Source organism: Labrus bergylta, chromosome 9 (genome assembly GCF_963930695.1).
Source record: "Labrus bergylta chromosome 9, fLabBer1.1, whole genome shotgun sequence".
Classification (NCBI taxonomy): domain Eukaryota; kingdom Metazoa; phylum Chordata; class Actinopteri; order Labriformes; family Labridae; genus Labrus; species Labrus bergylta.
This window is the reverse complement of record NC_089203.1, coordinates 11,924,986-11,948,509: the sequence shown is the minus strand read 5'-3', so window position 1 is coordinate 11,948,509 and position 23,524 is coordinate 11,924,986. Positions and strand designations below refer to the sequence as shown.

Genomic DNA, 23,524 nt, shown 5'->3' with positions numbered 1-23,524 from the left:
AAGAAATCATAACAGTATCAGTCATAGCTAATACTTTAGCATGAAAGAGGTTCAGCCACCACAGGAGGAATTACTAATCTTGCTTGGCGAATCCTATGAACAGACAAATCCACAACAACAACAACAACCAACAGGCCGCAAATAATTGATCTAGGTGTATGTGGATGGGAGGGAATTTGGACACTTTCCGCTGCTGCGTTACCTGACTCTGGTTTCTCCTATCAATTCTTTTCCCCACTTATGTTTTTATTTGCACCAAAACATCTCCACTTCTCTTTCAGCCACCTCTCTGCTGTCATACTGTGCCTCATCCCCTGCTCTCTTCTGTCCCCAGATGTTGTTCTTAATTCAGTTCACATGCAGCCCACCCACAAAAACCAGGGCAGAGGCTTTTAAAGTAAACACATATGAATAAGTCAGCAGGCTTTAGGGCTCGCGTCAGGAGGCATCTTGTTGTTGATAATCCGATGCTGGTGGAGCCCCTCCGCTAATTGCTCAGGGAAGGCAGCACAGTGTGCATCGGCTTCCAGTGTACTGATATAAAGTGGACCATATTAATCAAGACAGGCGGAGGAAACTGCGGAGCCATGCGCATGTGTATGTGTGTGCTTGGACATCGGGATGTTTATGTGTGTAAGACTGAAAGATGGAGACAAAAATGGGATGTGTGAGACTGAGCCAGAGAGAAGTAGAGAGATTCTCAGGATGCAGTTCCTGTTTTTGATCTACAGAGTTCACTGTTCCACTTTTCACTTTCCTTTATGTTGCCTTAACACCGGATGGCCATTTCAATTACAGTGAAGCTATTGATTTATTGAATGAATTAACATATAGCAATCACACAACTCCTTGTTGCCTTGTTGCCCTACAATGTCAAGAATGGGAGCTCTGCAGCCCATGGCATTGCTTTTGTTCCTGATGAAATTACTTTCTGTGGAGGGACCTGAAGAAAAGGGCTACAGCCTTGAAAACACAATAATTGATGTCGGAGCTGAGAAGTTAGGAACAGTGTTGTTGCAAGGAGGAAAGGCCCTGCGCAACATTTCTCTAAATGTCAGGAAATATCCCTTTGCGGGTCTGGCTGTGATGCTATTGGCAGGCAAAGTTCAAATTTAGGGGATATAGCGGCCATACAGTATGCTGTTTGTTTGGGCACAGGCTGGAAAAGCTCCCAACACGGCCAAGAGAATTAAAAGCTCTGTTAGAAGAATTCACCCTCCCTCTTTGCTCCTGTTTGTTTCTCTGCTGTCAATTTTTCCTTTTCAGGTCAGTGCTTCTGGGAGAGGTGAGAGAGAGAGAGAAAGAGAGGAGGGAAGAAGACAGAGAGAGAGAGAGAGAGAGAGAGAGAGAGAGAGAGAGAGAGAGAGAGAGAGAGAGGAGGGAGGTAAAGCAAATTGAGATGGCTGGAGCTGAATCCCTGGACCTGGGCCGGTGTCAGCAGAGCAGCCCGTAAATAACCTCTTTTATTAGGCCCGTAATGATCCCCAATGAATATTGACAGCCAGACTATGATGACTTTGTAGCTGAATATCAGTAATTAAGTTTCAAAGGAGTGGGTGGTGGAGGTAAGGTCATATTGATCTCCCCGTGCACAACATGCCAGAGAACAGGACGTCAATGGAGCAGCCTGAGACGTGGTAGTCTGCAGCCTTCGTGCCTCGTGAATCCTCATGGCCTCGCTGTTCGTGCTGTCATACACACACATGTACAAACACATTTACCCCCCCCCCCCCCTTCCACCCCACACACACACATATAACAACAATAGTGGAGGTCGGCGCAATCTGAGTTAATAGGAATTCGGGGCATTTCCATAACACTGCAAATCTTTTCAGGAGGGTCAATACCGCAGAATTGTGGTGGTGAAAATATTACAAAGGTACTTGGACAGATCTCCCCAAACAATCGAGGTATGCGTGTGTCTGTGTGTTTGTGTGTAGTGCGTGTGTGCGTGTGCAGGGAGCAGCAGTGTAGAAGGGTTAGAAAAGCTCTTTTGTGGCTGGCTGGCTGGTTCAGTGCAAGTGAAGATGAATAATTTAAGGAACACAAAGAAATCAATGTGGCATCTTTAGTTAATTTGATTTGCCGCATTAGAGAACAACTGGCTGCCTTATCTAATTACACACACATATGCTTGGGTAATTGTTGCAAAGTCAATAGTAAACAGGCTACATTCCTTTGAACACTTTCTACCACCTCTGCTCAACTTTGGGCTGCACGCTGGCTTTGAAGTCCTGCCCTGAGCTGTGGAGTCTGAGCGAATGATCTGAGCTTGCTGTGTTTGCTGCTCAGCGTGGAGAGGGCTTCTAGGTTACCCTGCTCTATTTGTACTGGGGGCGTACTGGGTGCTGTGTGATGCAATGTAGTCAGATACACTTTACACTGTTTCCTGCATGGGCTGTGCTGCTGTGTTGTTTTTTCTGAACATGGTAAAAAAAAAAAGAGCAGATGTTTTTTCTAAATTCTTTGGGGGGGGAAATACAGGTAGTTCAACTTCTAACACCTGCACAATATGAGCCAATACAATAGTCTGGTGAAGCTGCATTTTAGGAACTGTTCTTTCTACCTCTCTTATGCTTTTGAGATCAAAATTCTAGAAGAACACATATTGGTTTAAAACATCCAAGAAGTAGACATTTGCAACTCCCAAACTATAAAAACAGCTCTATAAAGAATACAATATTCCCCTTTGTAGATAACAAATAAAAAGAGGTAGAAGTTTGTCTACTTTTACTGTGCAGTCTGTTTTCATCTCTATTTGTAAGCTCCTTTTTTTGTTCCGGCTCCTTTTTCTTATCATTAGTTTTGTATATGAAACAAAGTAAGGACTAAGTAGTCAGCTGACACCAGTCACAGTGAGATACAGACGGATCGAAACGGAATGAAACAGGCTGGAAAGTTGATGATAAGACATCAACGGTCGGCTGGTCTGGATGTTCCGAAGACTTTTTTTTAAAATAAGAATTCACTGCACATTGGAGACTTTTCATTAGAGATAAAACATGAATAAAATCATGAAACATGATCTTAACCTGTCAGCAGCCACCTGACAAGCTGAAAGGAAACCCAAATTAAATCTGACACTCTTGCATTCAACCCTCTTGGTCATTGTATTGTTTCTCATCCAAATATTGTGACAGTTTGGTGATAAATAGTCAACAGAAGTTGCTCACTGTGTGTGTTCAGCTCTCGAGCAAACGCCTCATTGTGACTTGTGTGAACAGTCCTGGGATAAAGTCATGTTTGTGGTCCTGTCGGGCTCCCGTAGCTCCCTGTAATAGCTGATAGCCTGCCTCCTGTCAGGCCTGCCACTTAATCCCAACGGTCATTGGAGCTGTGGCTGGCCTCCCAGGCAGAGAGGAGGGATTATTACACCAATAAAAGCGGGCGTTTTAATGGTCTTTCAGATTTCCTCTGATGTGTTCATATGGCTGTGTGCTTTCATAAACCATGGACCTCATCTCCTCCTCTTCCTCCTCCTCCTCCTCATGATGGCCTGCTGACCCCCGCTAACCTTGGCCTGCCATGCGTGTTTAAGTGCTCCCATGTGTTTGTGGCTGTGATTGACTGGGAGTTTGTGTGTGCGTGCTTCATCTCCTGCCTGTCACAATGTGTACATGTGTACGTGCGTGCTCGAATTTGCAGCGCATCATGGTGAGATGGCCTCTGGGGCCGCACAAGTGCTTCACTTGAACGCAAAGCATGTCGTATTTCACAAAGTGGTACATGCCGTGTAGTGATGACTCTCCAGGCTGATAAAAGACAAAGCTTTGAGTAACTGTAAGTCTTCTAGAAGATGCCTGGGCCACCTGCATGACAGACACACACTCCCAGCTCTCCCTTCACACGAGGCAGAACAGGACCTCAGCTCATTACCTATTCCAAGCCCTATCTGCGAGCACCGATGTAAAAGGTAGATAAGGGGGAAGAATGAATATCATTTTCTTTCTTTTTTTCATTTCCCATGTACCTCCTTCCCCTTTTCATCCTGATGTAATTTGAAGCGCTTGAATGATCATAGACCTAGCCATCACCAAATCTGAAAAGACACGTTTAGGTGCCCTAAGGCGGAGAGACAAGAATCTATTTTCACTACACTCAAGGTCTGTGGATCTTGAGATGCATATAGCTTCTCAGTATAAAACAAGGAACACGCATTAATTCAGTGGCAGCGATGCTCGTTTGGCTATGCTGATAAAATACGCAACGTTTGAACCTGTATTTCTTTTTTTAAGTTATTGTTCTAGCTGTTGTGAGACAAATTCATCCCCTGCAGTTGTTTATCTACTTACCAGGTAAAACAAAGTAAGCATCTAATTGTGATTTTAGACTCCAACAGAAGGTTCGCAGCACCTTTCCCTGCTTTTTGAATACATATTTTATAAACACACTCGATCTGTTTGCAGACCCGTCTCGGCTTGGACACGCGGGGGGCAACTTCCGCACTGAGCGGGCAAATGATCAGGCTGTGCTCTTTTACCCTTCATGTGGTCGCACACTGGTGCAGAGGGCTGAGTGATGCGTGGCTCATATTTAATGGCAGCCTTCGGTTCAGCAGGCTAAGTGATGCAGGGCGAGGCGCTGTGACTTTGGGGCGTGCAGAAGTGTTAGAGGACACAGCTCTCAGACCACTCCTTATTATAGACGCTATTGATTTGTTTGATTAGATGAGTGACAGCGAACACAACACCTTCTCCTGCACCATGCACAGTCCCTATTCCCGCTCCACCTTTTTTGAGCAATTAACACCTTTCACTCTTAAGCCCTCTGAAGCTTTTTTTAAATATTAACATGAATCTTTTAGTATTTATACTTGTTTTTAATTAAAAAATCACTTACTTATGGATCCACTTCCTTCCCTCCTCCTCCCGCTGTCCTGCCCTCATTACATTCAGTGCACAGCATGGACACCGATCAATTGCATCCAGGCCCCTTAACAAGCCACACCACTTCCTTACCTTCTCTAATGCAAATCAGGATATTGGCTACAAATCTCCCATCAAGTGAGTGCCTATTTAATGGAGTAGATAGGTGGCTGTGCTGTTGCACAATGCCGAGCATTCACACACTCCTGGTGCAGGTCGAGTTGGCCCTAACGAAGGAGGCTAAAGGGAACAGGGGGAATAATCCGGAGAAAGGACAAGTGGGGGGGGGGGGGGGGGGTGGGCGGAGCAAGGAGTGAGTGATGTAACTGCTCGACAGCTGTCGTAAAAAAAAAACCTAAAAAAAAAACCTGTTGAATCGGTTCATGAATGAGGTCAGATGAGAGAAATAGTAGATGTATACGCATGGTTAAGCCTACAGAGAAAGGTTGCTCGATTGACATGTGGGAAGAAGACAGAAAGAAAATCAACATGCAGGGCTGTAAATCAAAGTGTCGGCTGTTAAACTGCACTATAGACACGGTGTAGTTACTCCTATCTGCATTTGTTTGGTCTGCAGCCATTGTCACAAAAGACAAAGCAATCAATACTGCATATTTTAGCCCATGTTGTGAATGTAAAACATGAGCAGACTTTTGTTCTTTTTTTTTGTATAGAATAATGAGAGAGAGGGAGAGAGGGGGAGTTGACCAGAATGCAGATAAGAAATTCAGCACATGACAGCACTCTGCTCTCTAACTACCTAGCAAGGCCCGGCACAGCATGTGGCACAACTAACCAAACTGGGTGAAATGAGCAAAAAGCAGGCAAAAAACAAGACTGAGGAAGATGGACCAACATATTTATAAAACAAATGATATACAATGATTGATCTTTGCTGGGCTTTCTTTATTATCAGCATTGATAATATAACTGTTCTGCCAGTTGTTTATGTGCACAGTCCTGTTTCTGTGCTTAGATGTGTCTTTGACAAGGTGTTGAGGAGGCCACATGTGGAAAAAGTTTTGGAGAAATGGTTCAGGAGAAGTTATTGTGGCAGTTAAGTGCAGGACAATTTTGCCTGTCAATAGTAAAACAAATATTGCAGCCAGAAAAATAACTCTGAGCTGAGTAAATCCCCGGCTTCTGAAACATCCCTAACTCTCAGCAAAGAACAGCCTCATGGTGTAAACGCACACCCTCACAATCGCTCTCGCACACATGCGCACATGCACACTAAGAAGATTTGACAGTGTGCACTCTCTGTATGCTTTTATGCTTCACTGACACTGATGGAGGGGGGGAAAAGGGCGCATGGTCCGGGATTTGCCCTGTAAAGATGACACATGAGAGTCAGGGACAGGGAGAGATTTTTTTTGGGGGGGGTGGAGGGGGGGGGCTGCTATGATACACACTGTTGACATGCAGCCCAAGTGTCGCAACATCATGTCACACATGTTTCAACACCCGATTTAGAGAGTGGGCAGGAAGTGCAATCTGGGTCAGTTCATTACGAACATCTGGAAGGGGAGCGAAAGCTGCTGCTTTACAGATACGAGGAAAGACGGCTGTTGGACGGAGCCAAGGCGGCAAAGAGAATCCAACAGAGTCTTAATTAAAAGGATGTCCTCCAGAGCCAGATTGGGTTGGCTTGGTGTTGGAGGGGAGATCTATATCCCCTTTTTGAGGTCTAAATGAGGAGGATGAACTTCAGAATCTATGGGAAATATCCCGATCCCATTCCCTAAGGAGTCAATGGTAGAGCCTTCGACTTACACTGGGGCGAAATTACCCTTTGGAGATGCACACTGAGTTTTCTATTATCCTGGCATCTAATCCCTGGCTCTTACCATCTGAGTGCCTAATTGTGGCCTTCATGTAATCCTCCAATCTGGAGTAACGCCAAAGCGACACACCATAGGGCGTATGCTTCCCATAACATGGCAAGAGCAAATCTAGAACCGGTTTACTCTCACGGCGCTCTGTTCCTTTTCACAATCAATCAGTGATGCGGAAATCTACAAAACTGACACGGGGTCAGCGGTAAAGTGCTATTTGTTGTTTCAACTTCTGATGCTTTTCCAGGGTGAAGGCCAGGTTAAAGATATTGCAGGCACACCGCCCATGGTGCTGACTTAAATCTGAACCAGTAGGTAAGATGGGCAGGCTGTCATCATCCATCAGGGATGAACTCACTGACAATGAAAGATCCAATTAAAAATTAGTCCATTTTTAGCAGTGTGCATTTACCATGAGATTTTAAACTTCTCATTAAAACCAAATGAAGCCTTTTTTCTTCAACCAGAAGATAATATTCTTGAGAGGAAAGTAAAAAATTCCATCTGAATCCACAAATTCAGATGGCTGCCAGGCAAAGGAGACAGCTGTTTTTTAGTCCAAGCATCACTGATGGACCTCAGTGCTTTTCCTTGAGGAGACAGCTCAGCCGACATCAGCCCATCTGTACTGCTCTGCCATTAGCAGTTCAAGGATCTCACAGAGCCGGAGGCCCCCGGGATTAGCCTATCAGCCAGACGACTGGATGTAAATGCCACCTGATTGGACAGATGATGATTTAGAGGCAGATAAAAAAAAACAAGATTTCAGCCTGCATCCTGTCTAGGGTGGGATCAATACTTCTCTGGTTACAGGGATTGTCAAATTAAATTTTAGTTGTTAGAAATGATTACTACTAGTCACACAAAATGGTCAGGCTTTGTGATGGGTGGGGGTGAAATTGTGCTTTGTGGGGAGCGGGAGGAGGCCAGGGCACGAGTGATCGACTTGGTCCACGCCAAGGGAATCGATACCGCCGAGGGCAAGAGTTTGATATGTCTCCCTGATAAGTCTCTGTGTCTTTTGGGCCTCGATATAATAGAGCATAGATAGTGTTTCCTGCCAAACACACAGACAGCACACACAAAAATACACACAGAAGTATACAGAAAGGCAGGCAGCCATGCACACATACTCAACCCAAACAGGCAGCCAAGCACAAAAAGCACAGCACACATTCTGGGGGGGACATTTAATCTTCCTCAGATTCAATATGTCTCAAGTTTTCAGACTGGGACCCAGGAATTCCAAGGCGAAAAAAACACCTCTGAAAAAAATGTCTTTGTTGAAAAATGCTTTTTCTGTCCTTTACTATCCATTTTGGAACTTATTTTTCCCAGCAGCTTCTTTTCTTTGGCACAGAAGTCTTTTAATCGGACTGAGATAGGATTTTTCTCTTTGACTTTCCATTAGTAACAAGTCTGTAAATGTGTGAGCACTGGATTTACCTCTTTTCTATTACTCTAGTTTCACTAATTTAAAGACTAATGAGTAATACTTGTGAATATGTTGTGCTGCTAAAGTAATTAGACTCAGGATACAAAAACAACCACTTGTCTGATCTAAATTAGGATTAGAGATTGATACTGTGGATTGGTTTTAAATTGGTAATGATTAGTTCCTGATTGGTCAGAATCTTTATGTTGTTAGGACCCTGCAGCAGTAAGTAGTTCTATCAGTATGTGGATGTCATTAATTCATTAGTTTATTTTAGATTTTTAGTAAGACAGCTGTTAAATAAGGGTACTGGGTGACTATAAAGAGATGAATGTGCTAATGATACAGTGAATACTGTGTGTAATAGTTGTTCAGTGTAATGTGGAAACATTTGGGATCTGATGGTGTTTCATCTAATTCACAGTATTTCACTTTCAGCCCAAAGCGGCCAGTCCACTCCATTTTATACCCAAATTAGTGACCGGTTTAATGCCTGAAATGTAACCATTCTTTCACCCTAACTAAAGGTAAAACTCTATAAAAGGTGTTAAAACTATAGGACATATTAATACTGTCAGCTTGGGCAAAATGCCCGAAATACCAATGAAACAGCTGGCAGAGTGCTATCTTATTTCATGTATTAATACGTTTCTTTTAAAAAAAAGGAGAGGTAAGGATGGACCTGTCCCAGATAGGGGTGGCTGTGGATAAAGGGTAGACACGGTTGTCCCTCAACCAAAAGATCGGGGGTTCAATCCCCAGCTCCTGCGGCCACAGGTCGATGTGTCCTTGGGCCAGACACCCCAAGTGTCTCAAGCAATTGCTTTGTCGCTGGCATATGTATGTGTACGAATGGGATTAGCTGATACTGATAGACACTTTACATAGCATCCTCAGTGTGTGAATGTGGTATGAATGGGTGAATATGACCTGCGCCTTGAGAAGTCAGAACTCTAGAAAAGCGATATACAAGCTGAAGTCCATTTACTGAATGTAGATATCAAATGGTTGTTTACAGCAGCAGAAGTGTTCATTCCAAACAGTATCTGGCCAAATGTGTTGTCATGAAGGAGAAACATGAATACTTGCCAAAGTGGTTCATTGGACATAAAATGATAAAATCCCTTAGAGTGCAAGTCATCAGAAGCAGCAAATAGTGCTGTAACAAAGATCTGCCATCTTGACGCCTTTATACTTGCATATTGCATCAATAACAGAGTTATACTGGTATCCCAGTGAATTCACACTGCAGTACAGTATTGCGGAATGCTGCATGTGAGCACACAACAGGAGCTCTACATACACACACACTCAGGCATGCACACACACCGATCTGCATCGCAGACTCTGACGTTACACAATGCCAGCTCTTCCCCCCATTATGCTTTTGCCACTGCCTCTGGAGCAGGTAGGAAGGACTTCGTCCCAAAAATTGCACTTGTGTTTAACATGGTAGTCCACCTTCACATGGCAGTCTGTAAACGCCAACACTTTTTTTAGGTTTTCCATGAAATTATCAACTATTAAGTATCATTCAGTGTACCTAAAAACAACTGTTATCATAGTTACCAGATACTGGCATTAAGGTGACAATCAATGCAAAAATTAATTACGGTATTTTTTGAGGGGAGAATAACAGTACGCTGCCAAAACAACTTATTGTTTACATTTTCCACAGCAATGATTCACCATGAGTGGTAAATTTGACTTTTATAAGAAAGTTGAGATTCTTTCAAGAAAACACTACTCAAACGTGTACGGTACATAAGATCTACAGTACAGCTTTGTTTACTGGGGATGCCAAAGTTGACCTGTTTTTTTTTTAAAGCCACTGTTTACCTGTGTGCACCTTTATAGTTATTGATCTCAGAATTAGGAGAAGCATTGACTTTACATTTACCTTTTAACGGTAACAGACACATGTGAGGTAAAAATCAGGCTTCAATCAAGTTCTCATTTTCATATCTTCCTGTTCTCACCATTAAATATTTGTAAGGAGGCTAAACTAGTCTGCAAAATAAATTAATTTAACAAAAATCCTCAATGAAGGGAAAATGAATACTGGTCACCTGTAGAGTGCAATCCCATTAAAATTAAGAAGTAGCATTGATTAAAGAGCCGTTAGTATTGGTAACAAAAAGCAGATAAAATCAACAATCAGTTCCACCCTCCAAGAATCAATCATTTTACTCACCCAGTTTTGGCAAAGTTGGTCCAATAGGTCATGACCACAGCACTGAGCATGACGTCATTCTTGGAGAAGTTACAGGGGAAGAGGTCTGTTGGGCCGATCATAGGAATTCCAAACACATAGGGCACCTCATCTCCGTGGGCGGCATCCGACCAGGCTGGCTTCATCAGGCTCTGGCAGTGGTGGTAGAAGGCGTAGAAGTAGGTGGGAGAGCCATAGCGAGCATGGAGATCAGCCGTCACCACAGAAGGTTCCACCCACTGATGGTCAGTGAAAAGAGCCACCAGGGTCTTACGCCTGGTCTCTGGATTGTCTCTGTCTGCCCAGTCTGTGTACATAAACTTAATGGTCTCCCTCAGCGTGTCCTTGCCCTCCGGGTAACCATACAGACTGTCCACAAAGTCCGACACGGAGAAGTCAAAGTCATTACCGGACACGCCGTCCTCTGAATCCACCACATTCTCCACAAAGCGCAGCCCCTCACCCTGATTGACCCCCAGCATGATGTCGTAGTTGAGGAACTCACCCTGCTCCATCAGGATCTCAGGGTCATCGGGGATGACATCACCATCGATAACAGGTCCGAAGGCAACGTGGTACCTCGCTGGTTGTATGTCCTGCTCCACTAGCTCCCTGGAGCTCTTCTTCCTCAGACAGTCCACCATGTCCAAGGTGTCCAGGACGTTACAGCCCACCTTCTCTGCCAGGAGACGCGTGTACTTGACTGGCTGGTAGTTCACCGCCCAGCTGGAGAGGGCTGAGCCGCTTTGAATGATGGCTCTGTGGAAGAGACCTGCACAGGAAAAAGGGACAGGAAGATGTGATTGTGTCACTATAACAGAGGATAATTCAGTTATGTGCTACACTACATGATATTTTTTAATTTAGTTGCTGGCAAGATCAAAAGGGGGCTGTCAGCTACAAAGGCGATAAGAATAACAAAGGCCAGACAGAACAAGTCCTTGTTGCCACACGAGACAATAATGGAATCACGGCTGTGATAATGAATGTGCAGATGGCCCGGTCTCACAGACAGCTCGCAGACAGAGTATGGAATCAGCACTCTGTCTGTCAGCTTGTCTTCTTCCACCCATCTCTATGTGCTCGCTCTGTAATAATCTCTGTATGTTTGTCAGGAGCAGATGCTGCCAATATGGCTCTAGAGGCTACTTGCAAACCATCAAAACTTCAAAACAGACCTACAGCTTACGAGAAGAAATGATTTTACCTGTAGGAAATTTTAGAAATGCAAAGAGACTCTGGTAAGCGTTGTTGAATGTATGAACTGTGTGCATATGCCCTCCACCTGCTAATGCACTTTTCATGGTAGCTTAAATTAGATGAACCTTAAACAGGGCAATTACAGACGCAGATGCTCCTTTTTGCACTCATTACAAACAGACACACTCACACACACATACAGTATGTCTGCCTCATCAGTTACACCTTGCTTGAGTTAATTTTTTTAACTGAGAGATCACTAAATTCTACAGGAGTTTGGGGGTGGATTTGCTATAAATATCTTGACTCCTACTCCGTACATTTGCAGAAGGAATGGAGCTGCACACATCACCTGGCGATACAATGCAACATGATGGAACACAATAAAAGAAGACCCAGCTGAACAGAAAAAAACATGGTCTCCTGCTTGTTATACACAAAAATAGGGACTTGGAGTCAACAGACCATCCATTACGTTCATCTTCAGTTTCGTGTGTGTGTGTGTGTGTGTGTGTGTGTGTGTGTGTGTGTGTGTGTTGGAGGGCTTTAAAGGGGGGTGAAGGGGGTTTAGAAACCCAGGCGAACAAATCTATAGTCTCATGGGGATGCTCTCTCGCAAATTAAATTACATTTTAGTTGCAGAGCAGTATGAAGGAAATCTAAAATGACTTTTCAGCACGAGTAACAGATCCCAAATAACAAACATCATTTCCTCAGAAATAATTGAATTGCGTCCTCTTTGAAAGATTTCTCCTTGTAGACAGCAGAGTGAAGGTGACATGACATCCTCTCTGTCTCGGGTACAGCCTCACATCATCACTGATGCTGAAAAGTCTCTGTCTTGACAGCACCCTTCCTCCCAGCCTGATATGTTTGTGTTTTTAAATTGGAAGTGCTGTTTTACAAATCTCAAGGAAAATCAGACATGGCTCATACTACTGGACCACACAGTGTTATTTCTCATGGCAGTTTTCCTGCAAGAGTCTAGTAATACCACTGAAGTCACAGTGAAAGAAACACTCCCCGAATGGCATGCATTAGAAGAAAAAAGTCATTAAATGATCCCCCATTTAGGCTACAAAGTCTTGCAAAGAAATGTGCATGCACGCACGCAGACTCAGTTTGTGGTATTTCAGTGACAGTGTGGGTGGCTGTGTTGAAGTCTTTGTGTTTATGAGGTAAACAGCAGACTTAAGTGCCAGATATATCACTTTGGTAGTCTTAATCAGTGGCGGCGGGGGGCTTATTTCTTCTTGGCGAAGATGAAGTGTTTATTTACAGAGCTATTTACATTTATTTGTTCGCAAGTAGTAAGTAGAATTAATGTGTCTGGGTGAGTGAACTGTGAAATGTTTCTATGGCGAGAGCGTTGTACTAGTACAAGCCACAGTTTGTGTATTAGAACATTGATTTTAGTTCTGGATGCTGTTGTCGCAGAATCAGATTTTGATACACATTTAAATTGTCGGTTTTGAATTAAACCTCAGAGTCAAAAAAATATTTTTTCCTTTTTTTAAAAAACATTAATCTCATTGTAAGAGGAGACAGTCAACGGTCTGTGGCTTTGCCCAATGTACGTTTATATTTACATAACATTATATATTTTTGACGACATCTCTCTCTCTCTCTCTATACGTGTATATATAGGCCTATATATAAAGAGAAAATATCTAAAATGTCTCTTTCTAAATCATTAGAAATGTTTTAATAATTAAAGCTTTTCTCTCTTGTCCCCTTAACTTCATATCTTTTGTTTTTGTAGGAGATGTGGAGATGTTTTTGTGAGTACTGTTTCATGAGTTTTAGAGATGTTGAATGATGGCTTTCATATATTAGTTGTGTAATATTTCTTTCCATTCACTGTATGTTGAGTTTAACTGTTGGTTTGTGGATGTTGATCACCATGGACAGTGAAGAGAGCTAACACATGCTTGAGCTTGTCAGCCTTTAAGTGAGCAAAATCTTAATAAGTGGGTGTGGTTTCCATTTTTTTTTTTTAAGTCCTGAAAAAGAGCTTAGTGATATTTAAAAGTTGTGATAGTAATATATGTTTTTGTGGAATTGAGTATGTGTGCCAGCCTCTTCCTTGATATCTGTTTCTGCAGCAAGAATCTTAATCTACATGTAGATGAACATCAACTTTCTGTGGCTTTGCCCCGAAGCTGCCCTTGGATCAGTCCTGTGGTTGTGTGTCTCTGCAGGACGGTGGCCCGTGCCGCGTCCCAGTGAGCGGAAGCAGATGTTGAGGTTTTCAACCACTTGAAAGCATTAGAGAGGGGCAGCCACAAGATGAAAGATGGCCGCTCCGAGGCAGCAAGGAGGGGGAGGGGGAGGGGGAGGGGGAGGGGGAGGGGGGGGTTGAGTAGAGGCTTAATCCTGCCATCCCCTCCCTGCTCCCCCTCCCCCTCCCCTCCTCACTCTTTAGTGGTATTGCCTCTCTTCACATCTCAACTCAGATTGCGCTGTGCAAACAGAGCCAGTCATGGTGCAGGGAGTCTGTCATGAATCCCAATGCCGCTGGCCATGCCACTGCCACTTTCTAAAAGTCTTTGATCACAAGTTTGTCAGAAAGAAAAACCGTTTGCCAGCAGTACAGCTCCTATGATTGCCAACACCATTTGACAGACATACGTATATCAAATCCGTTTGCTGTAATTGAGGAGAGTGGTTGAATATGACAGGGCTTGGTCAAACTCTCAATCTGCACCCAAAACTCACAGATGGCCCACTGCTGAGGAGCCAGGGTGACACTTTCAGATTTATCTCCCGCTTTGGTTGATGAAAAGAGGAAGAGTGACCGAGGCTGCACTATTGTTTGTCGAGAAACATATAAATCCAGCGTGCATGAGCTGTCACCTGACCAAAATAAATATGTATTAGAGCTGTGTGTGATGAGCCCCGCTGTGGGAGGAAGCTCACAGGGGAAGGTCAAAGAGAGAGGGGAGGAAGAGCATGGGCTCAATCGCCCACTGAGGGAATCCACTAATTATCCACACTGGGACGTGTGTGTGCATGTGTGTGTGTGTGTGAGCCTGCACGTTGTTTTTTGCTGACTTTGATTGATAAGGCATGGCTATGATGAATAGGCCAACAGACGACAGGCATCATCATGACGGAGGTTAACCATTTGCGACATTGTTTTGTCTTCTGTATCTACTCTGACATCTACGCAGCAAGCGATTCCTCACTCAACATCCCGCCAAATTATACAGAAAGAGCGTGATGCAACACGGCCGAGACGTGTGTCACATTCACATCTCGCATGTGTTCACTTTGTTAAAGCAACAGATAGCCCTGAAATTATCTGCCTGTGTTTGACATGCGAGAACCCGACACCCAAACTGTGAGCAGATCCATCAAGCCGCAGCGTTGCTGGCAGATTGAGGTCACACTGAATTATGACTGGAGCTGCGAGGTAATCACTCATTGGGTGCCTGCTAAAATGCTGTCGCGTCGCTCTGCAGCGCCCGTGTGCTGCGGCTTGCCGACCTCGACCGCTCTGCACCCCTCGCTGCTAGATGGGCGTGCGGTTGGGGTGGAATGAAGATAATTCAGGGCTGATAAAAAAAAAAAGAAGAGAGCTTGACCTTGGGGGTACAATGACCACAGCATAGGTTAGAGAGCCTCAAACCACACACACAGGCTAAAGTTTAAGCTGTGTTTTGACAACAGCAATATGGATGCTTCATCACTGGAGAGAGAGAGAGTAACAACACTGCTGTGCTTTGGCTCGCTGCTGATGTATTACGTAGCATTTTTGGGCATGTGTGAGTGTGAACAAAAACTTTTCCGGAAAAAAACACTGAAGCTAAGCATCAGCGGTGAGTTTTATCAGCCTCATCCAGACATTAATGCTACTTTGAAGAGCATCCTGCAAAACCACAACAACCTCAACAATGTCATCCAAATAAAATAAAAAAGACTTAGCAAGACAACATTAGCGTCTATACGACGTCTATCGAATGACCTTGAAGTATGGATTGGCCAACGCTTATATTATAGGTCAGTGATTCATTTTCTTAACAATCTTCTACATGACTTTAATAGCTAATAGGGGTGAAAATATGTAAAGCAGCTAAATCTGATCAAAATTCCTCTCATATACATAAAAGCCATCGCAAGAGAGGAATAACGTGGCCACAGGGACATGTCTTTCCTTCTCTCACTTTTTTTCCTTTTCCCATAACTCTACTGGATCTTGTTCTTCCTCGCCTTCAATCTTTCCTCCACTCAGTCTTTTTTTCTCTTTATCGCACTCTCCCTGTCTTTTCTTTTCCTGAGGAACCATGCTGAGTCCCTCCCTGCTGATTGTGAGGCATAAGCCTGCGTTCAGCGGAGCCTGAATCCTCTGAGCCACCTCCACCATCTCTTCAGTGTAACCAAATCTCCACAGACCCTGTGGACTGTGCAGAGCCCCCTCTGTTGCAAACATTCCTCTCCTTCTACACTCAAAGTAGGCTACTACTCAGTTGGACACACTCAATAAATGTTGCTTTGCTGTTTTTGCAGCATTACACTTAGGCTGATCTTTTCTTTCTCTCTGTTTTTTTTCTCTACATCCGTTATTAATGCTCATCTTCACTCAGAGATATTTTTTTCCCTACAAAGATAAAGATATAACAAGTGATTTAATCCCGTCTGAATTATTAAAGGCAAGCCAGGGGATTAATTTTTAAGAAATTTGCCTAATTGTACATCTTTGGCCACTTTGTAACACAGGGTTAAAGCTGCAGTCTCCATGGCTACAGCCCACAGTACCACAGGCTGCATACACTTAAACTCAAGTGCCTCTGGTTCTGATCATGCATTAGTCCATGGATAATTTCATATTGGTCTGGCAGCCTTGAAACAACACCTACATTGTGTTCCTGTTCCATATGAACTGTTCCCTTAAACTTCAAACTGACAGAATGAGAAAGAGGGCAAGGCGAGCCATCCTGAGACAGTGGTGTCATCATTGAATACACTCCCATGATCCCTCCCCGGCTACATCAGGATACTGTACGTTCAAGCACAATCTGATCTGAGCAACGCTGTTATTTGTAAAACTAATTTGCTTGAACCTATAAAACGAAACAAGACATGCAACGACCCAAATAGGACTAAGCATGCATGACTTGTTTTTTTCCCCTCTTTTATAGCTTCTTGTTACCTGGCCTCACATGTCTCCTCTAAACCAGATTTAGTGCAGACCCTTTATCGTAACAGATCATCAAACGGAACGGCTGCCAGAGAAAATGCATCCTCCAACTGTTTTGTTTTCTCATGGATCTGAACAAAACAGCCCACTGTTGCTTAATTCCTACACGACTTAAGTCTGTCTTACATCCCAGGAGGTGTTGTAGTAAATTCAAGTGAAGAGAAGTGGGCTTTGAAACACAAGGACAGCGCTGCTAAATGTTTCATCATGTCCATATCGAGTCAGAGTCTGAGGGGGCAGCGTGTTTTCATCTATCAGTGTGAGACATGCTTCATGCCAGCTCTATATATTGTTGTTTGAAGCTGTTGGTCTGCTGCTCCAGTCTCTGTAGAGACTGCCTGCTTGCCTGCAGGCTGCGGCTTAGGCCAGATAAAGAGTTTGATCCACGAGGGTGGATAGAGGCAGGAAGGAGGAAGGGAATGGGAAAGTAGAACAGAACAGAAAAAAAAACACAAAAACACAAAAAAAGATGGAAGGGAAGAGAAGAGGAAGGATGAAGGTTTTTGTGAAGGAGAGTTGAAGAAATGGGAAATAGCTAGAAGAAAAAGAAAGCAGGAGAGGAAGTTAGAGGAGGATAAAAATGACCCCATTGACAGGCTGCACCCAGGATCCAGGATCGATGTGCAGCCGAGCCCTGGCGAGTGTGATATCTCCTACTAATCACGACGTGACATCCACTGGTCAATACCACACACTCCAGGCCTCATCATCGCACGCCAATGGCCTCCCTCCGTCTGCACGCACGGCTCAGCAGGGCCACCGCTCCTCCTTGAACTCATCAATCTGGCGGCTAATCACAGGCACGCACAGCACACCTGAGTCAAACAGTAATTGTAGACTAATTCATTGAATTCATTTCAGCCTAGAAATTGGTGTGACTGGGTGTGTGAGGGGGGTTAGCACATCCGGAGATTTCAGATTAGTACATGTTGCCGTTTGCAGTAAAGCAGATTACTGACATTTAAAAAAAAAAAATTCTGTGTTTGTTTTAGTTTCTCCAAAACAGCTAATTGCTAATGTAGGGTGCTTGATATTTAAAAATCTGTTGTGATCCGGTTAAAATGCCCACAAACATCTGCGCAAGCATAAATGGCCATGTATCATCTCTCTGTAACTCGCTTTCAAAAGCCTTCCAACACTTAAGTGAAGGCCAGGGCAGCTCTTAAACACACAAGTGTGTTTGATGGATCAAATAATGAAAGGCTCTATATGCGCTCCCTTTTCTCTACCTGTTGACTGACAAGGTTGTTCTCTGAAGATTCCATAAAAGACTTGAAATTCATTCAAAGTCATTAGATGAGACATTATAATCAAAATACTAGCAAGATAGAGAAGGTTTAAAAGATAAAGGAAGAAAGGAGATCACAAAAATGTCTGTAATTATTGATCTCATAGCAAGAAAACGTCATTTACAGTTAAATTCATTCATCTGTTTCTCATATTTCTTGGACGTAATCTTTGCATTCTCATGACTACACATGCATGTAAGCATACATACTGAATGGATTTCTTTCCTTCATACCACCGAGCTAAAAGAAAAAGAGAACTTCATGGTGAATTTTTCCATTTGCACTCATGTATGTGTCACTAATGCTGCAGCCTCTGAAGAGCAGAGAACACTGTCTCCGTGTCCTTCTATTGCTAGCTCTCTTTGTGCTGTGGCATTCACAGAGCCCAATCCACAGTGCTGCTGCAATGCCTAGATTGGCCTGATAGCTGTGTATGCACAACAACAACACGCACTGCCAGCGAGCCTTGACTAGGCGTCGAAGCTGAAATGGGAGGAATAATGAGTTATTACAGGGTTATCTGTGTGTATCTCCATGTCATGACTGTGTAAGCGGCTCTGCTAATCTCATTAGATGGGACAAGTTGTTAAAGATGTTTTCTGATTTCCTCTCTCCTCTCCTACTGCGTCCACAAATAGATTTCAGATCAGTGTGCTGAGAGGAAATGATTAGTGCCTTTAGCTCCCTCAGACACTTTGTTTCATGGGAGAATTCTGCAAGTGGCTGCTGTGTAGGAACAGTGAAAACATCTGACTCCTGTTGTTTCTAAATATATACTCATCATGCTTTTCCTCCACATCTGCATTGTATAGCAAAGCTTTGTTCATTTTTATACATGCAGCCAGAAGTGACAGGCAGAGACAAAGAGTGCACTCACATCAATGAGGCAAAGCTCCATAAGTACAAATCAGATCTAAAATATGTCTAGCATGGGCAGGTTAAAGATATAAGTCACATACAAATATGACAATTCAGCCATGAAACGTGGATGGATGGGAAGCCACTATTCTTGGTGACATCTTGCCTGTGACAGCCAGATGGGATGGCTGAAACTCATTTTTTTTGGGCCAGGCAAAGCCGAGGAGAGGGCGCAGTTGTATTTGTGACAAATTGTCGCAAGGAGTGTACACCCCCCCAGGGGGAATCAGAGGGATTCAGAGCAAAGAGGGAGCGAAAGAGTGACAGCAAGGGAGAGAGAGTGAGAGAGAAAAGAGAGAGAGAGAGAGAGAGAGAGACCTCAGTCTAAGTGCCCGAGTCTTGCAGAAACAAATTAGCTGTGAGCTGTGGGGGTACGGGAGGTGAAACTGAGATGGATACACACATACTGGCTAAAAGCAGAAGGTGGGTGGAAGCTTACTGTTTGCATGGCCCCTTTCATAGCCTTCGAGTACAGCGGATCACTAGCTTACAAGCCTTTGAGTCTGCGATTAAATCTGATTGTTGCATACCTACAATAAGAAACAATGTGCAGGGTGTTCAGACACACGCAGAGTCTAAAGATGTTGTCTTAGCTTCACATGTGCATCCTCTAAATATCAAGTGATTCTTCAGGGAAGGCAATCCAATTTTAGCTGCACAGAAAATACCTACAGGCAACTTGTTATATATGTATCCTATACACTTCTCACATAAATGCAACTTGCACACACACTCAAGCTCATTAAGCACCATGCAAAGAGCTCTTAGCAGGCAGCAACCTTTTTTCTCTGACCAAGAACATCAACAGCTCTTTTAATCTAAACCTCCATTAATGAAGCAGAACCAGAGGAGACATTAGAAAAAAAAAAATACTCCCTGGATGCACTTTACTTCCTGCGCCCAAATTATCGAGCTCTTCCTATTAAAAAGAGCCCCCCGTTACCGATGCCTTTCAGGTTCAGTGGTCACACCAACAGCAGAGGCGTCCGAGTTGATTAACTATTGTATCGAGCATGAACGCTGGGCGCGGGGCTCCAGCAGCGTAAACATATTCTTCGAGCTGTGCCTATGTCACTCTGTGTGTTCTTCTCTCTCCCTGCGTCTGACACCACTGTTCGCTGCTCGGCCCATTGTGCCAGCAGCCCCTGCAGCCAGAAGCCGCACAAGCTCGGTCTAATTCAAAGCGGCACACCATGCAAACAGCGGACAAAAATAGGATGGATATGTGTTGCCCTCGCCTTGCCCCTCTTCTTGTGCACACATTAAAGATTGAGAGCCCAAACTCCGGGCCGGGGATGGGACGCCGTATCCGAACGTGATCCCAACACCTGACTGTGGAATTACCTGCTGCTGTGTTTGTGCATTTATTGAGTGTGTGTGTGCGTGTATGTGTCTGTTTGTATGTGTGTCTGAGCAGCCCTGTGTACTGTGTGCTGAGAGATAGCAGCACTGTCACAACAGCACATCCCGGGAGAGCACTATGTCTGCCTTCCCCTGCCTCCTGCTTCAAACTGTAAACTCTCATCGAGTCAATTACTGTCCCAGAGTCTTTAGCCACCACAGCCACTTACTGTAAGTGGACGTTGAGACAATTGGGTTATGACATGTCCTGCTGTACGTCCATTGGCAGCAGCAGCAGCTCTCTGAAAATCTAGCCGAACAAATCAAGTCAACTGGAAATCCCAACAATTAAGAGTTATTTGTGCAGCCTATCCGAACTCACAGTCGGCCACAGAGCATTGATTTGCTGTAAAACTGAATCAATCCATTTGAATGTTTTTATTTTTATTAGGAAACACAGAGTTGCTGAAATGTTGACTTTTGTAAAAGAGATTAAAAATGTGTCCACCAAAGTGTTCATCAGTCTAAGAAATATCATTTCTGCCTACTATGAACAAAAGCGTGCTGACTGCACATTTATCAAACTAGAAAACGTATCTTAGCAAGACAAACACCATCATTTGGATGAAGAGCGCTGCCGACATTTATTCTCATTGTGTCTCCGATGCCGAGGGGAGGCAGGAAGAAAGGGCGGGTTAAGAGAGGATAAGAGAGGAGGGGACAGAAAAGTAAAAGCAAAAAGCTAGACCACTTCAAGATTTCCTCAGTGGGTGCTTTCGTCCCTGGAGAGTATGCAAGGCAGGCAGCAGCTCTCTGCATAGGAAAATGGCACTCGGCATGCTAACTGTGACTTTGCATTCATTGAGAGGAAGACACAGGCATCTCAATGCATTTGGTGACTCATGCAAACCACTTCCAATATGCGCTGTTCTCCAGCTCAATACAAAATCTTTGAAAAGATTTCGGAGTGTGATTGGGTTGCATTACATTTCCTTAACATCATATTTCTAGACAGTTTTGAAATATATCACTGGAACTGCAGACAACTTTTCCTCCTGCTGTCAGACCTATTCAAGATTCAATTTGGTTTCTATTGAATGGAAGACAACGAGAAAACATCAAATGTTTATTGGTCAATAGGCTTCTGCAGTTTTTATACTTTATGACACGTTAAGCCCATGCAATAGGAAAAAAAAAAAAACGACACTCTGTCCGCTTGTCCGCAGCTAAGAAGCTTCAATGGCTTTCGGAACAGTTTGCTCAAAGCATTTTCATTTAACTGTATTTTACACCGCTCTGCCGCCACTCTATAGGGTCATATTGGCTTATGATGCTCTGCAACTGTGAGTAAATATAAGCCAGTGTATTAGATTTGGGGGCCTGAGATGAAATCTAATTTCGGCAAGGCTATGTGAGAGAGATTGCTCGCTGATACACATCCACATATCCAAGGCCACATCTGGCAGGCCCTATCAAATATACATCAACCTCAGGAGATCATGATATGGCTGCACAAAGCATAATTTTACAGTCCACAACCATTTCCTGTTCCTTGTAGCTTTTGATACAAACTCTGACATTTACGTGGAATTTTTTTTTTTCCAAATTTAACAACAAAAAGAAAAACAGGCCGTGACATCTATTTTTGAGGTCCTAGCGTCCTCAAATGTCTTGATTACTGTCTGATCTCATGAGCACGCCATAAAAGAACTAAATATTGTAATGAAGGCAATCAAGCACAGAGATGACTTGGCTGATATTGAGAAGTGACAGTTCATTTGAATCATTGGTGAAGCCAGCTGATAACAGATTGACAGTGTCACAAACCGTAATGGACAAGTAATTAATATCCATTGCACTGACTCCATTTGGATCACTTATGTATCATACTGAGTTTCAGGTGGGAAAAATAACACAGAGCGACAGAAAACATCTCAATGTCTGGCGATGTGTCAACCTCATTTCAGACTGGCCGGCCTAATAACCAAGACTATATACATTCCCCTTTCACAGCCGCACTCCAGCCGGTTTCAATTTTTGGCAGACAGAATGCGGTGTATTTTTACCTCCGGTCCTTTCTGTCAAGCTCTGAAAAGGCCAAATGGGTAGTGCAGGACAGTTTCTTCACCACCTCGATACCCAGAATTGTGTTGGCTGCTTACAGTGGAGTGCTGGTGTAGGGAGTGAAACGCAGAGTGACGTGCCGAGGTCCCGGCACAAGGGCAGAAAGCTGTGAGCTGAGCTACGGTGAGGCGGAGCGCTGCATGCGTCCCCGCCCTGGAAGCCTCATCAACTATTTATTTGTGTTCCCGTGTGTGTGTGTGTGTGTGTGTGTGTGTGTGTGTGTGTGTGTGTGTGTGTGTGTGTGTGTGTGTGTGTGTGTGTGTGTGAATGCTGCTAGCTAGCGTCATTCTGTTTGCTTATGTTGTTGTGTGTGCTTATACACAATAGTGAATTCTGGTGAGCTATGTGCCCGTCTCTCCAAGGCAAGAAAAGCCATTCAATAGTTGCCTTTCTGCCTCAGCGGTCACACTTCAGATTATCAGTCTTTTACATTCAAACCAGGCTGTAGGCTTTAGAGGAGAGAAAATAAAAAAAAGAAGAGAAAAAATATCACAGCCTTGTGTGAGAGAGAGAGAGAGAGAGAGAGAGAGAGAGAGAGAGAGATACAGTGTGTGTGTTAGTGCACAGGTTTCTTTCTCATGTTTTGTGCTCTTTTCCATGGTAACATGCCTTTCACTGCAATCTGTCCGTTTCCATATCTTCCTCTATATTCTCCTCTCTCTGTTGTGTCTGCTGCTGCCAGGGCCAGTAGGCACACAGCTGTAGCCACATGAAATCCCCCCCGAGTTGGGAGAGTATGTGGACTTACATGACCACATAGACTCTGTGTGTGTGTGTCCATGTGTATGTTTGCATGTGTGCACACACAGCTGAGCTGAGCTGAGGTGGGCTGATAATGTATGGTAGGAGAACTGGATAGGGTATTTACACAGGCCAACCTTTAACAACAGTCAATCCCTTAGGCCTAGACGTGCAATACTCCAAGCTCTGAGTGTGTGTGTGTGTGAGTGTGTGTGTGTGTGTGTGTGCACATTGCGAGTATCGATGTGAGCTGCGAAGATGAGTTATGTGCGTGTTTGTGCAGGTGTGTGTGCATGCTATCAGTCCAGCCGCATGCTGGCACACTCCACTCTCTCAATGTCAAGCTAACACATATTCAACAGCC

General features: G+C 43.9%; 1 protein-coding gene across 3 annotated transcripts in view; it reads right to left on the bottom strand.

The window, feature by feature from the left end:
- nlgn3a (neuroligin 3a) overlaps positions 1-23,524 on the bottom strand; it is a 132,841-nt gene that overhangs the window by 7,331 nt on the left and 101,986 nt on the right. For all 3 annotated transcript variants that reach the window (XM_065958506.1, XM_065958507.1, XM_065958508.1), the window contains one exon: positions 10,330-11,119. In XM_065958506.1, the coding sequence (XP_065814578.1) occupies positions 10,330-11,119 (790 nt within the window). The remainder of the gene's footprint in view (positions 1-10,329; positions 11,120-23,524) is intronic.